This window comes from Crocuta crocuta, unplaced genomic scaffold (assembly GCF_008692635.1).
Source record: "Crocuta crocuta isolate KB4526 unplaced genomic scaffold, BGI_CrCroc_1.0 scaffold277, whole genome shotgun sequence".
NCBI classification, from domain to species: Eukaryota; Metazoa; Chordata; class Mammalia; order Carnivora; family Hyaenidae; genus Crocuta; species Crocuta crocuta.
Genome location: NW_027531912.1, coordinates 678,457 through 694,535, shown reverse-complemented (window position 1 = coordinate 694,535; position 16,079 = coordinate 678,457). Strand labels below are relative to the sequence as shown.

The window sequence follows — 16,079 nt, the reverse complement described above, 5'->3', positions numbered from 1 at the left end:
TGAGATCATGACCTGAGCCGAAATCAGACACTTAACCGACTGAGCCACCCAGGTACCCCATGGGCTTTTCTAAATTAAAAAAGACTAGGAGTGCCTGGGTGGCTCAGCAGGTTAAGCATCAGGCTCTTGATTTCAGCTCAGGTCATGAATTCATGGTTTGTGGGATCAAGCTCCACTTCCGAATCCACACTGACAGCCTGGAGCCTGCTGGGATTCTCTCTCTCCCTTTCCTGCTCAGGTGCACACACTCTCACACTCTGTCTCTCTCAAAATAAATAAATAAATGTTTAAAAAATTAATTAAGTAAAAAAGACTAAAAAGAGAGCTGTAACAATCAAATATAACAGATGCACTGGTGTGTTCCTGGTTTAAAAAAAAACATATTTGGGATAGTAATGGGCATTCTAAAGTGAATTTAAATATTAAGGAATAGTATTTGACTTATAGATAACATCCTAATTTTTACTTGATGCGTGCTGAAATATTTGAAAATGACGTAACATAATGCCTGCATGTTACTTGCAATGAAATGACTGAGCAAATTACATATAAATGTAGACAGAGATACAAATGTAGGTACATATATACATACATACACAGAAAAATACATAGACAAAGTAAATATGGCAAAATATTAACTTTTGAATCAAGGTCTATTGCTAATCATTGCAGGGGTCTTTCAACCTTTCTGAATGTTTGAAATTTTCCAAAATAAAAGATTAAGAGAGTGTACTGCTTAAGAATTTTTAAAAAGGCATGTGACCTTTCCATATTCTAAATTAGAAATATTATACACCAAGGTGTCCAATCCTAAGTAGTAAGGGTAGACACCTTTTCTCATATTTTCTGTACTTTTTTAGAACTTTCTCCAAAGAACATTTTCATGAAAAGACCATCAAAATTGAAAACAAAATTTAAATTAAAAATTATCAGAAACAACTCAACCCTATTGCAAAGAACATTAAATACTGACATATTATTTGATGACTAGCATAATGATGACAACCATTTAAAATTATGGTTATGAGGGGCGCCTGGGTGGCTCAGTCAGTTAGGCATCTAACTTCGGCTCAGGTCATGATCTCACGGTCCGTGAGTCAAGCCCCTCATAGCCTGGAGCCTGCTTTCAGATTCTATGTCTCACTCTCTCTCTGATTCTCCCCTGTTTGCACTCTGTTTCTCTCTCTCTCTCCAAAATAAACATAAAAAAAATTTAATTATGGTTATGAAACCATGGAATGTATCATTATGTTTGAGTAGGAAAACTCAAACACATGTTATTGTCCATCTTGGCTGGGAAAGAACACAGTTAAACAATATTCTACGGTTATAAAATGCAAAAAAAAAAAAAAAAAAGGGGAGGGGGGAATGGGGCAGAGAAACAGAACTTAAGAAAAAAAAAAAGACCAGAAGAAAATACACCAGAAATGCCACAGAACTCCATGAGTTTAGACCATCAGACACGGCCAGTTCTCTGGCAAAAATATGTTGAGTATTAGGAATTCAGGGGTACAGTGAGGACAAACCAAGCGTCTGGGGTTGGAGCGAATTTCTCTTCTGAATAATAACTGCCATCACCAACCTATTTCTCACATTTCACATCTTCTATCATGTGTCCCCCCAACCCCCATACGTTATTACATCAACTTCAAACTGTTTCTAAGTTCTCAAAGAAAAATGGTACACACAGAGCCCACTGCCTCCCTTTTTGAAGACCCCATGCTGCTACCCTAAGTACTGTGACTGTTCTTAGAAAGTCACAAATTCTTTGTCCAACCCAGACTCAATGGCTATGCAACATGTAGGGACTCACAAGTAAAGCCACAGGCACAGGGGACAGGAAAAAAAAATGCAGAAAGAACTTTTCTTGTCTTAGCACAGCTTGGTAACACTGCTAGTTAAGTACAGAAGAGAGAAATATAAGTGACTCACCAATAGAATGGTTATGGTTTTCTTCCTTCAAATCATGTTTTTTCACAAGTGTTTCTTGACACTGTGCCTCACAAAACAAAGTGAGGGGAGCACCACTTTTTGTAGTTAAGACAAAATCTGGATGACTAGTTCTACAGAAGTTGTTTTGTTCATCAGATAAAATGTTGGAAGTGTGTGTTTTTCCTTGGGTTTGATTCTGGTAGACATGTGAAGGCAGGAAGGGTGAGGTTTTCTCTATGGTGGTTGAATTTCCTGGAGATCTATACTTCTGGCTCTGATCGTCAGTCAGTAGGGTTAAACCTTGCAATTAAAAATTGTTGAAAAAGGAAAAAAAACTATCAAAACTAATGACTTCCTAGAACATTTTCACTTCTACCTGTTAGTGATCCCTACCCACCAGGTTTTCTCCAAAGTGATACAAGTATTTTTTCCTCCTTATTAGGAAACTCTGTTTAACCAAATGATGACATTTTACAAGTCCAAAAAGACTGCTGCATAATTTGAATTAAGGACATGTTTACACGATAATTCAGGTGCAGACCACGTAGACCTGGCAGAGCTGCAGCACAGCCTGATTCTGTAAGGCACCATTCATCTTCCTTCTGCGAGAAGCACTGCTGAATCATCAGCTCTGCAGCCCCACGACTAACACAAAGAGCGCCGATGCAAACAGCTGTACATGATCTGAATAGTTCCCTGATGACAACTGCCCTGTGTCACAGCCTATAAAAGCACTTTACCTTTAGATTACAGTTAACATTTTGATATCTTCAGGTGGTAAAATTATATGTGACTTTTCTATTTTGCATTTCTCTGCAGTTTCTAAATTCTCTGTATTCCTTTTTGCCTGTTATTTTAAACCTCTATTTGAAATAAACACAGAGCATGGATGACTCGGTCAGTTGAGAGTCTGTCTCTTGATTTCAGTCCAGGTCACGATCTCATGGTTGATGGGATCAATCAAGCCCTGTTTTGGGCTCTGCGCTGAGAACATGCAGGCTGCTTAGGATTCTCTCCCTCACTCTCTTCCCCTCCCCCGCTGCTCTCTCTCTCTCAAAATAAATAACCTTTTAAAAAGAAAAATAAATAAACAGAGATTCTCCTTCTATGTATATCTCTAAGATATTCTCGGAGGGGAGATGGCAATACTCCAGCCTGTGTGCTACACCATCCCCTTGAAATCCTGCCACTATCTCTGTCTTCTCTCAGAGTGTCTCAACTAAACTTAGTGAGGGGGAACCAGGGTGCCTGGGTGGCTCAGTCAGTTGAGCATTCAACTTTGACTCAGGTCATAATCTCACAGCTCCTGAGATCAAGCCTCATGTTGGGCTCTGTGCTGACAGCTCAGAGCCTGGAGCCTGCTGCAGACTCTGTGTCTCCCTCTCTCTCTCTGTCCCTCTCCAGATCATACTCTGTGTCTCTCTCAAAAATAAATAAAAAACATTTTAAAAATGTAAAATGTTTAAAAAAAAAAGTGAAGGGATACATAGCTGGCTCCGTCAGTAGGGCATGTGACTCTTGGTCTCAAGATTGTGAGTTTGAGCCCCAAGTTGAGCATAGAGATTACTTAAAAATGAAATCCTTAAAAAAAAAAAAAGAGGGGTGAGGGCACCCAGGTGGCTCAGTCAGCTGAGCATCTGACTCTTGATTTCGGCTCAGGTCAGGATCTCAGGGTTTGTGTGTTCCAGCCCCGCACTGGGCTCTGCGCGGACTGCGTGGATCCTGCTTGGGGTTCTGTTGCTGTCTCTCTGTCCCTCTACTGCTCACACTCTCTTTTTCAAAATAAATATTTTAAAATATATAAGTAAACATATTAAAGAAGAGAGGACACAATGTGAAGTGTCTTATAAAACAGCCACACCACCTACCTGTCAAACCCGTCTGCCTCACCCTCAGACCACAAATAAAACTGGAAATCAGACAGGTCTTCATTGACTATGAGGTTTGACCTCCCTTCCTTTATAACAATACTCTCCTCATCCAAATATTTTTTTAAGTTTATTTATTTTGAGAAAGAGAGAGGATGAGTTGGGGAGGGGCACAGAGACAGGGAGAGAAAGAGAATCCTAAGCAGGCTCTGCACTGTCAGCGGAGAGCCCAATGCAGGGCTTGGACCCACAAGCCATGAAATCATGACCTGAGCCGAAATCAAGAGTCAGAAGCTCAGACAACTGGACCACTCAGGCGTCCCCAAATATTTCTAATAGTTACCTGACTTCAGACTGAAGATGTCTTTGATAAAAGTCAATATCCCAAGGTAGCAGTTCTCAAAGTATGGTCTGTAAACCCCTGAAGGTCTCTAACATTCTTTCAGTGCATCCACAAGGTCAAATCTACTTTCATCGAATATTAACGTAATACTTGTCTTTTTTACTTTGCCGACTCCTACACTAGTCGTACAAGAGCAAAACGGAAACTCGAGGTGCCTTCACTCAAAATCAGGACAAGACAGCGGCACCCAACTGTGCTAGTAGTCACTGTATGAGTCACCACCAAGCACCTGCAGTTAAAAACAAAACAAAACGAAATGAAAAAACAGGGGCACCTTGGTGGCTTAGTCAGTTGAGCGTCCAACTCTTGATTCTGGCTCAGGTCATAATCCTGGGATCAAGCCCCACATCAGGCTCCATGCTGGGTGTAGTACCTACTTAGGATTCTCTCTCTTCCTCTGCCCCTCTCCCCTGCTCGTGCTCTCTCTCAAAAAATAAACAGTTTTATTTAAGAATGTCCTAGATAGGCGTGCCTGGGTGGTTCAGCTGGTTGAGTATCCAACTTTTGGTTGTGGCTCAGGTCATGATCTCACAGCCGTGAGATTGAGCCCCACGTTGGGCTCTGTGCTGAGCATGGAGCCTGCTTGGGATTCTATCCCTCCCCAGTGCATTCTTTTAAAGAAAAAAAAAAAAGGTCCTAAAGTTGCAAGAATTATTAATTTTTAAACTGAATTTGAACTGTTGAGTTCAAATGTCTTTTGAACATTCTACAGGACAAAACAAAAAATATGCATAAATCACTTCTACTGCAAACCAAGACATGGCTTGGTTTGAGCTGTAAGCTTGACTAGCCACTTCTCTCAAAGAACATCATTTTTACTTGAAAGAATAAATGACCAAACTGTCATGATTCAAACCTTTGTACTCAGCAAGTAAGTTCTCAAAAATTAAACAACTGTGGGGCGCCTGGGTGGCTCAGTCGGTTAAGCATCCGACTTCGGCTCAGATCTTGATCCCACGGTTCGTGGGTTCGAGCCCCGCGTTGGGCTCTGTGCTGACAGCGCAGAGCCTGGAGCCTGTCTTTAGACTCTTTGTCTCCCTCTCTTGCTGACCCTCCCCTGCTCACGCTGTCTCTCTCTCTCAGAAATAAATAAAACTTAAAAAAAATTTTTTTAGGGGTGCCTGGGTGGCTTAGTCGGTTAAGCATCCGACTTTCGCTTAGGTCATGATCTCGCGGTTTGTGGGTTCGAGCACCGCGTCGGGCTCTGTGCTGACTGCCAGCTCAGAGCCTGGAGCCTGTTTCAGTCTGTGACTCCCTCTCTCTCTGACCCTCCCCTGCTCACGCTGTCTCTCTCTCTCTCTTAGAAATAAAACATTAAAAAAAATTTTTTTTTAATTTTTTTAAAATTAAACAAGTGAGCCAGTCACTTCAAAGAAAATAACTGACAATACTTAAGAAGAGTAAAATATTAAGTTTCAAGTAAAAATTAGAATGTACTAAACATGTCTACCACCATGAGCTTGACAGCTTCCTAACAGTTCAAGACTTTAAAAAAAAAGACTTAAAATTTTTTTTTAATGTTTATTTTTTAGAGAGAGAGAGAGGGGGAGGGAGAGCACCAGTTGGGGAGGGGCAGGGGCAGAGAGACAGAAGGAGGCAGAGGATCTCAAGCACCTCGGTGCCAAAGGCAGAGAGCCCAATGCGGGCACGAACTCAAGAACCGCCGAGACGGTGACCTGAGCCGAAGTCACACTCAACCAACAGGGCCANATCTGTAGTGGTATTAATAGATATAATTTTTTGATATTATATAATGAAATATATTTAAATATACCTTAAAAACATACATAACTCAGTGAACCACTACTTTGCAAATAACCAATGCACAATTTTACTAATCACGCATGATAAAAGAGCCATTCAAAATGCCAAGATATTCCAATATAGACTCTATACTGTGAATTACCACTAAGAAATGGCCACTTGTTAGATTTGGGTGCAATATCAAAGAAATAACTACAATTATCTGAAAAGGCTATTACAGTACTCTTCTTTCCTTTTTCCAATTAAACATCCATGTGAGGCCGAATTTTTTTTCATAGGCTTCAACCAAAACAACGTAACTTAAGAGAATGAATGCAGAAGCAGACAGGAAAATCAGCCATAAGTTAACAAAGATTTCCAAAAATATAAAAGTATGTCATTCTTCTAATTTTTTGGAAAAGCCTCTCCATTAAAAAGTTAGTTATGATAACATGTAACTGGTTATTATTTTAAGTGAATTAGTTTTTATATTTCTCCATTTTAATTTTTGACATGGTAAATATCAGCAGCCATATAACTATTTCAAGACACACACCATGTTCTCTACACTAACATCCCAATTCCCTAAGCCATTCTTCATTTGATACATTTCTCATCACTACCACTACTACTCCCAGAATCCCATCTAGCTACTCTGCACATCCATCTGCCGATGTCTTTTATTCTCTGTATTCTCAATGCCCGATGCAACCTCTGAACAGAACAGGCACTTTCGTAAATCAGCAGTGTGTCTCTGAAAAGGTGGCACCAAGAAGCAAACACGCTGCTCCAGACCACTGTTTCTCAAACTGTGGGATACAATCCATTAGTAACTATATGATTGGAATCATGACTGGTATTTTTTTCAATGAATGAGATGAGGATAAAATACATAGAAAACTCCTTTACTACATGCCAGGCACACCAATAAAGACTAATTTATGAAATTTGTTTGAAATTATGAGCCACGATTTTAAATGTTTTTGCTATAATGTGGAATGGTCAAACAACTCACAAAGTCACTGCTAGAGATCAAATTTCAACAGGTTTACTGTCTCCGGATAAGCACATCATGCTTTCTTTTATCTAGTGTACAACAAAAGATCTGTCATCTACCACCGCAGAAAATATTTTCGGTATGGTTCCTCTGCTGACCAGAGTGGCCTTTACATCTATTTACCATTATGACCCTGAGGAGTTTATCTTTCTTTTTTTTTTTTTTAAGAAATAAAGAGAAGAATCTCAAGTAGGCTCCGCTCTATCAATGCAGAGCTGGACGCAGGGCTCGATCCCGCTAACCCCAAGATCATGACCTGAGCCAAGACAAGAGCCAGACGCTTAACTGACTGCGCCACCCAGGCGCCCCACAGAGTTTTTATTCTTCAGGCAAGGGTTGTAAGCCAGTAGCCCTAGGCCAAATTTGGCTCTACATCTTTTATTCGGCTAGGTCTTTTTAAAATATTATTTTAGGGTGAGGAGGGCAAGATGGTGGAGAAGTAGGGAACTCTGTACATTTCACTCGCCCCCATACCTCACACGGAGAAGGCCTGAAGCCATAGGAACCCTTACAGAATCCAGGAGTCCAGGAGGAAAAGGAGACAGAGTCTGCTGAGAAAACCTTCCAGCGTTGAGTGTGAACTGGGGAAGACAAAATCAGGCCAGGACCAGACACACAGAGGGACGGGGGTGGGGGGAACCCCCTCTGCGGGGACTCTAGGGGGGGAAAGGAGTGGCCGAAACTGCTCAAGACACTGTCCCTGTTGCTGGAGAAGAGAAAACCTCCGCTCGGGACACAGAGGGACCCGGTCTCCTGCTCTCCAGCTCAATCTAGGCAGGATGCACTTGTCCCAGGCGACCCCGGGTGAAACTGCTCCTCACTCGCCAGCCCGACCTGGAGGAGACAGGAGCAGCAGCTTCTGGCTTGATCCCAGGGGGAAGGCGAGAGGCTTGAAACTGCCCTGAGGGGCTCGCCTGCGAGTTTATATTTCCGGCAATTTCAGTGGGACAAGCGGACTGAAATCTGGAAACGAGGCCTGGCCCGGGATATAGAGCACAGCCCACCTTGCCTACGCCTCCAGCACAGGGAGTTTACACACCCAAAAAAGGGAGTTGCAGCGCTTGGTTCAAGAACTGGAGTGCTGCCACTCTTCTCCCCACAACCGCCAAGGCAGGACCCGCAGGGGCGCGCTGGACCAAACCACACCCATCCCCACTAGACAGCTGCCCTCTTTTTTTTTTTTTTTCCGGAGCCGGGGCATGACCAACATGGATGCACTGCCCTGATTAATTCTGGTCACTGGCTTGCTTAAACAGTCACATTTAATCCATTCTCTAGATGAAATTCAACACCTCCGCCACTACCTTTTCATTTCTTTCTCTCTGGAGTAATCAAACTATACAGTTTCTCTGGATAGCATCATCGTCATTTCTTTCGCCTCTTCTCCAACCATATTCCACTCTTTCGCTCTCTGAAAAAAGCTTCTTATTCTTTTCCGCCTGCTCATTTCATTTCCAATTTCACTTCATCCCCACCCTGTCATGTCTCTTTCTCTATGCTCTTCCACCAGCACTGCATGCACCCGGCTATTTATTTGTAGCTGAGAAATCTGGTTATATGCTTTAAACTGTTCTTTGTCTACTGGGTTTCTTCAAAAATTTTTTCCTTTACTTTTCCTCTTTTCTATGTATTTTTATCTCTTATTATTCGCCTTCCCTCCTTCCTCTTTTCTCTTCGTTTTCCCTTTCAGGTTGGCTGTTTGTTGGATTTGTCTGTGCGTTTGTGTGCCTTTGTTCCCTGTGTGTTTGTCTGTTTTCTTTTCCAGAGCAACCTCAAGAAACAAGCCGAAGTACACATGGTGGAGAGTCCCAAATACCACTACGAGTAGGGAAATAAAATAACTAAGGTCTCAACAAGAGAGACCAAGAGACACCATTCAAAGAACACTTTCTGAACAGACAGGCCCAGTAGTCAAAGAGCCTTCTTTGGTACAGCAGCACTCACAGGTGCAGAGACATAACAAGCCTTTAAAACTAACAAGAGATAGAAAGCTAACCAAAATGACAAAACGAAAGAGCTCTCCTTCAAAGAAATTCCAGGAAGAATTGACAGCTAAAGAGCTGCTCAAAACAGATATAAGCAAAATAACTGAACAAGAATTTAGAACAATAACCATAAAATTAATTGCTGGGCTTGAAAAAAGCATGGAGGACATCAGAGAAACTATGGCTACAAACACTATGGAGCTTAAAAATAGTTATGATGAATTAAAAAATGCGATAAATGAGACACATAATAAACTGGAGGCGTCCAATGCACGGATTGAAGAGGCAGAAAGGAGAATAAGTGATTTAGAAGACACAATTATAGAAAAAGAAGAAACTGAGAAAAAAAGAGATAAACTGATCCAGGAACATGAAAGTAGTGTTCGAGAGCTCAGCAATACAATCAAACGCAACAATATCCGTATCATAGGAATCCCAGCAGAGGAAGAGAGAGAGAAAGGCACTGAAGGATAGCAGAGAACTTCCCCAACCTGGGGAGGGAAGTAGATGTTGAAATTCAAGAGGCACAGAGAACTCCCCTCAGATGTAACTTGAATCGATCTTCTGCATGGCATATCATAGTGAAACTGGCAAAATATAAGGACAAAGAGAGAATTTTGAAAGCAGCTAGGGAGAAAAGGGCCCTAACATACAAAGGGAAACCTATCAGAGTGATGACAGACCTATCTACTGAAACTTGGCAGGCCAGAAAGGAATGGCAGGAGATCTTCAATATGATGAACGGAAAAAATATGCAGCCAAGAGTCCTCTATCCAGCAAGCCTGTCACTCAGGACAGAAGGAGAGATAAAGGTCTTTCCAAATAAATGAAAATTGAAAGAATTTGTCACCACTAAACCAGCCCTACAAGACATCCTGAGAGGGACACTCTGAGGGATGTTGCAAGGAACACAAGATGCTAGAGACACCAGCACAAGCATGAATCCCACAAACGACACAATGACTCCTAAACCCATATATTTCAATAATAACACTTAATGTAAATGGACTAAATGCCCCAATCAAAAGACAAAGGGTAGCAGAATGGATCAAAAAACAAAATCCATCTATTTTCTGTCTATAAGAAACTCATTTTAGACTGGAGGACACCTTCAGATTGAAAGGAAGGGGATGGAGAAATGTGTATCATGCTACTGGAAGTCAAAAGAAAGCTGGAGTAGCTATACTTTTTTCAGACAAACTCGACTTTAAACTAAAGACAGTAATGAAGAAGGGCATTATATAATAATTACAGGGTCTATCCATCAGGAAGAGCTAACAATTATAAATGTCTACACACCAAATATGAGAGCACCTAAATAGATAAAACAATCACAAACAGAAACACTCTTATCAATAAGAACGTGCTAATAGCTGGGGACTTTAAACTCCACANGGACAAATTCCAAAACACACACTCACTACCAAAATTCACACGGGAAGAGATAGAAAACCTGAACAGACGCATAACAAGTAAGGAAATCGAATCAGTTATCAAAAATATCCCAACAAATAAGAGCTCTGGGCCAGATGGCTTCCCTGGGGAATTCTACCAGACGTTTAAAACAGAATTAATACCCATTCTTCTCAAACTATTCCAAAAAACAGAAACCGAAGGAAAACTTCTCAAACTATTCCAAAAAACAGAAATCGAAGGAAAACTTCTGGACTCATTTTATGAAGCCAGCATCACTTTGATTCCCAAGCCAGACAGAGACCCAGCAAAAAAGGAGAATTACAGGCCAATATCCTTGATGAATACAGATGCAAAAGTCCTCAACAAGACACTTGCAAATCGAATTCAACAGCACATAAAAAGAATTATCCACCAAGATCAAGTGGGATTCATTCCTGGGTTACAGAGCTGGTTCAATATTCGCAAGTCAATCAATGAGATATATCACATCAACAAAAGAAAAGATAAAAACCATACGATCCTGTCAATAGATGCAAAAAAACATTTGACAAAATACAGCATCCCTTCTTAATAAAGACCCTTGAGTAAGTCGGGATAGAAGGAACTTATTTAAACATCATAAAAGCCATCAATGAGAAGCCCTCAGCTAACATCATCCTCAACGGGGAAAAACTGAGAGCTTTCCCCTGAGATCAGGAACATGACAGGGATGTCCACTCTCGCTGGTGGTGTTTAACATAGTGCTGGAAGTCCTAGCATCAGCCATCAGACAACAAAAGGAAACAAAAGGCATCAGAATTGGCAAGAAAGAAGTCAAACTTTCACTTTTTACAGACAACATGATACTCTACATAGAAAACCCGACAGACTCCACCAGAAGCCTACTAGAACTTATCCAAGAATTCAACCAAGTTGCAGGGTATNAATTGAAGAAGACACAAAAAAATGGAAAAACATTCCATGTTCATGGGTCGGAAGAATATAGTCAAAATGTCATTACTACCCAAAGCCATCTACCCATTCAAGGCAATCCCAATCAAAATTGCACCAGCATACTTCTCAAAACTAGAACAAACTATCCAAAAATTTGTATGGAACCACAAAAGACCCCGAATAGCCAAAGTAATATTGAAGAAGAAAACCAAAACGAGAAGCATCACCATCCCAGACTTTAGCCTCTACTACAAAGCTGTCCTCATCGAGTATGGTATTGGCACAAAAACAGACACACAGACCAATGGAATAGAATAGAGAACTCAGAAATGGACCCAAAAGTATACAGCCAACTAATCTTTGACAAAGCAGGAAAGAGTATCCAATGGAAAAAAGACAGCGTCTTTAACAGATGGTGCTGGACTGGACAGCAACATGCAGAAGAATGGAAACTAGATCATTTTCCCACACCATATACAAAAAAAAACTCAAAATGGATAAAGGACCTGAACGTGAGACAGGAAACTATCAACACCCTAGAGGAGAAAGCAGGAAACAACCTCCTTGACCTCCACCGCAGCAACTTCTTACTTGACACATCCCCAAAAGCAAGGGAATCAAGAGCAAAAATAAACGATTGGGACCTCATCAAGATTAAAAGCTTCTGCACAGCCAAGGAAACAACCCAGAAAATTAATAGGCAACCAACGGAATGGGAAAAGATAGTTGCAAATGACATATCAGATAAAGGGTTAATATCCAGAATCTATAAGGAACTCACCAAACTACACGCCCGAAAAACAAACAACCCAGTGAAGAAATGGGCAGAAGATATGAACAGACACTTCTCCAAAGAGGACATCCAGATGGCCAACAGACACATGAAACGATGCTCAGCATCCCTCCTCATCAGGGAAATACAAATCAAAACCACACTGAGATACCACCTCACGCCAGTCAGAGTGGCTAAAATGAGCAAATCAGAGAACTCTAGATGCTGGCGAGGATGTGGAGAAACGGGCACCCTCCTACACTGTTGGTGGGAATGTAAACTGGTACAGCCCCTCTGGAAAACAGTGTGGAGGTTCCTCAGGAAACTAACAATAGAACTCCCCTATGACCCAGCAATAGCACTGCTAGGAATTTACCCAAGGGATACAGAAATGCTGATGCATAGGAGCACATGTACCCCAATGTTCATAGCAGCACTCTCCACAATAGCTAAAACATGGAAAGAGCCTAAGTGTCCATCAACAGATGAATGGATCAAGAAGATGTGGTTTATCTATACCATGGAATACTACATGGCAATGAGAAACAATGAAATCTGGCCATGTGTAGCAACATGGATGGACCTTGAGGGTGTTATGCTGAGCGAAATAAGTCAGGCAGAGAAGGACACATACCATATGTTGCACATATAGGAGGATTAGGAGGAAGTTAACGGAAGGCCCTGGGGGAGAAGGGGGAAAATGCGGGGGAGAGGGGGGGAGGCAAACCATGAGAGACTCTTGAATGCTGAGAACAAACTGAGGGCTGATGGGAATGGGGGGAGAAGGGAAGGGGGGTGATGGGCACGGAGGACGGCACTCGTGGGGACGAGCACTGGGTGTTATATGGAAACAACTTGACAATAAGCTATTTAAAAAAAAAAAAGTATTATTTTATAGGGGCACCTGAGTGGATCAATTGGTTAAGCGCCTGACTTTGGCTCAGGTCACCATTTCATGATTTGTAAGGTCGAGCCCCACACAGGAGTGTCCCTCTCTCTCTCTCTGCCTTCCCCCTCCCCCACTCATGCTCATTCACTCTCTGTCAAATAAACAAACATTAAAAAAAAATCTTGAAACTTTTATTTAATAAATACATATGACTGCTGTTAAGCAGGGCACACATGCTCCAGAAGTGCACAGCTCCCCCGTCCCCGTCATATACCGCCCCCACCATTTCCTAGTTCCCTGCAAGCCCCTAAAGAAACTGCGGTTCACCACATATGACAGAACAATGGTAGAAATAGCTGTCATACAGCTGAAGGTGAGAAATGTCCCTGTGCACAGTCGAACTGAGGGCTCAAGCACAAATACCTGGGAGCGGGGGCCGCCCGGACGCCGCCGCGAGCAGCTTCTCTTGTTCCTCCAGGAGTCTCTGCAGTTGCTCCAACTGCTGCCGCTTCAGCTCCTCCTGCTTCTTCTGTTGTACTTCTTTCAGCTTTTTAAACATAAAACTTGATTAAACCAACTTCACATTTCTTTATGGATCTTTGCTCCTTCCGTTTCTTAACCCGTCTCATCTCCCTTTGCTCCCATCTCTAACAGAGTTTTAAAGAGAGATCCCCAAGTAACTACCTCTGCCACCAAAACTCTAAAATCCTATTTTTAATGAAGGAAACACAGAAAGAAACAGAAAAAGTCAAATGAATCTGTGGATTCTTTAAATAGGGTAGATGTCAGTACATTTACGATCAACTTTCCCCACCTAATATCTGATCAACCACTTCCAATTTAGTTTTTACCAAATGAAACAGAAATTTAAAAGACACTGTTACCTCAGGTGTTATATCTTACATATCAAACATGTGTTCATGTTTCACATTAGATAAAAGGCAAAATTCGGTATTTTGAGGATTTCACACTAAAGGGGAAGAAACAAGAGGCCTGGAACAGGTGACTTTCATCATCAACAGACACTTGCAATAATGCAAATATTAGGCCAAATCCTGTTGTACCTGTTCAAGCTTTTTAAAAAGTGGGTCTTTATAAAGCACTTCTTTGCATTCACTCGAAAGATCTGAGACGTCACTTTTGTGATCTTCCCAGTGTCCAGGAGCACCCTGACATGCCACTATTTGTGGTCCCTCTTTAGTTAAAGGAAACACTGTATGTGTTTCAGATTTATTTGATTGTAGTTTATAAGGGCTGTTAGACTCCAACTTCTGTTCTTCATGAAGTGAATCTTCTTCACTTATAAAGCTGAAGCTATTTGAAAAATGTGTGGCTTTAACAGGAAAGCTGGTAGAAACGTTCACATTTGCTCGCTGCTCTTTGTCTGCTTCCAAAATAGGAAATCCACGATTTAATATGACCCCAGCCCGAGAAGGATTGGTCAGCCACTGGGTTAGGAAGCTCTGCCCACCGTTTAACTCTGAAGAGGTTGGCATCAGGAACATTTTAGTCCAATGACACTAATAATTTTAAATAATGTAAAAGCTGGAACTGCTATTAATTTCCAATGCCTGTAGAAAGAAGATGCCAAAAAAGAGCGTCAGTTAAAGCTGTTCAACACAAACCACGAGCCAGCACAAAAATCTACTGGATATTTCAAATACAAAAGACTTCAATCAGCAAAGCAACTGGGGATTAAGTTACATGTCTGTTTGTTTTTAAGTCTTAAAAATACCCAAATTGAGTGAATCAAAAACCTAAGTTCCCTGCTGATAAAATCAGCATATAGATGTTATTTAAGGCCTTAACACCGGGTGAGATCACTAAGTGACTTAAGGTAGACAAAAAAGAGAAGATGTAGAAAGTATAGTCTCCTGGAGACCAAGTGAAGACACAGTGCTTCAAAGAAGAAAGAGATGTGTTAAGTGCTGTTAACAGACGAAGGGTGAGAACTGAGAACTGGTCTTGGAATTGAGCAAAGGAAAGGTCATAATAACTGCAATGAGAGCATCTTGGGAGAGGGAGGCTGCCAAAGCATAAATGGAGGGAATACATGAAAGAATGAGAAGCTGAGGAGAGCTACCTCTTTCCAGGAGTTTTGTTTTAAAGGGAAGGAAATAAATGGAACAGGAGCTGCACAGGGAAGCACGGGGAAGAATGATTTTTTTAAGACAAGGAAATAAAAGCATGCCTGTAGGCTCATGAGGATGGAGAGAGGAGAGACTTGCAATAGCCATGTCTCTGAAGTGAGAGGTGAGAAAATCTAGTACCAAAGTGGAATGACAGTTCACACTATTTTTCAGACACAATTCTAGATTTTAACTTTATCAATATAACACGAAGGGAAATTAAAAAATGGCAATTTGGAGACACACATGTATTTATTTAGCTTTGTACCTAGTGTCTGAAAACGAAAGATACTAGCAAAAAAAGAAATACAGATGCACAAATATTGAAGTATACTCATACTCAAGTGGAAAAGATACTAAAACAGTAATGACATACCATTTTTCACATACCAGGTTAGCAAAAACTAAAAATTGATAGTTTTTAGTGTGTGGAACCCCAGAGTGGAAAAGAAGAACTCTTCCATAAAGCGTCAGTTGGGAACGTAAACCAGTAAAACCTTTTGAAGAGCAATATGACACTATCTATCCAAACAGTAAATACACAGAAACTTTGACTTAGCAATTTCACATCTAAGCATTGTGTGCTATATTGGTGTAAGTTCACATTTGTAATAAACTGAGACTAACTTAAATGTCTATTAAGAGGGGAGTGACTGGGGGCACCTGGGTGGCTCAGTCAGTTAAGCGTCCGACTTTGGCTCAGGCCATGATCTCACAGTTCGTGGGTTCAAGCCCCGCGTCGGGCTCTGTGCTGACAGCTCAGAGCCTGGAGCCTGTTTCAGAGTCTGTGTCTCCCTCCCTCTCTGACCTTCCCCGGCTCACGTTGCCCCCCTCTCTCTCTCAGAAATAAATAAAAAACAGGGGCGCCTGGGTGACTTAGTCGGTTAAGCGTCTGACTTTCGCTTAGGTCATGATCTCGTGGTTCGTGGGTTCGAGCCCCGCGTCGGGCTCT

General features: G+C 41.5%; 1 protein-coding gene across 4 annotated transcripts in view; it reads right to left on the bottom strand.

Annotated features, from left to right (window-relative positions):
- The window catches only part of CPAP (centrosome assembly and centriole elongation protein), a 68,252-nt gene that overhangs the window by 50,309 nt on the left and 1,864 nt on the right, over nucleotides 1–16,079 (bottom strand). For 3 of the 4 annotated variants that reach the window (XM_077774733.1, XM_077774732.1, XM_077774734.1), the window contains exons 2-4: nucleotides 14,063–14,569; nucleotides 13,422–13,545; nucleotides 1,933–2,232 (exon numbers count right to left, since the gene is read on the bottom strand). In XM_077774733.1, the coding sequence (XP_077630859.1) occupies nucleotides 1,933–2,232; nucleotides 13,422–13,545; nucleotides 14,063–14,503 (865 nt within the window). In that variant the 5' untranslated portion in view covers nucleotides 14,504–14,569. The remainder of the gene's footprint in view (nucleotides 1–1,932; nucleotides 2,233–13,421; nucleotides 13,546–14,062; nucleotides 14,570–16,079) is intronic. The other variant, XM_077774735.1, reaches the window with a different exon arrangement.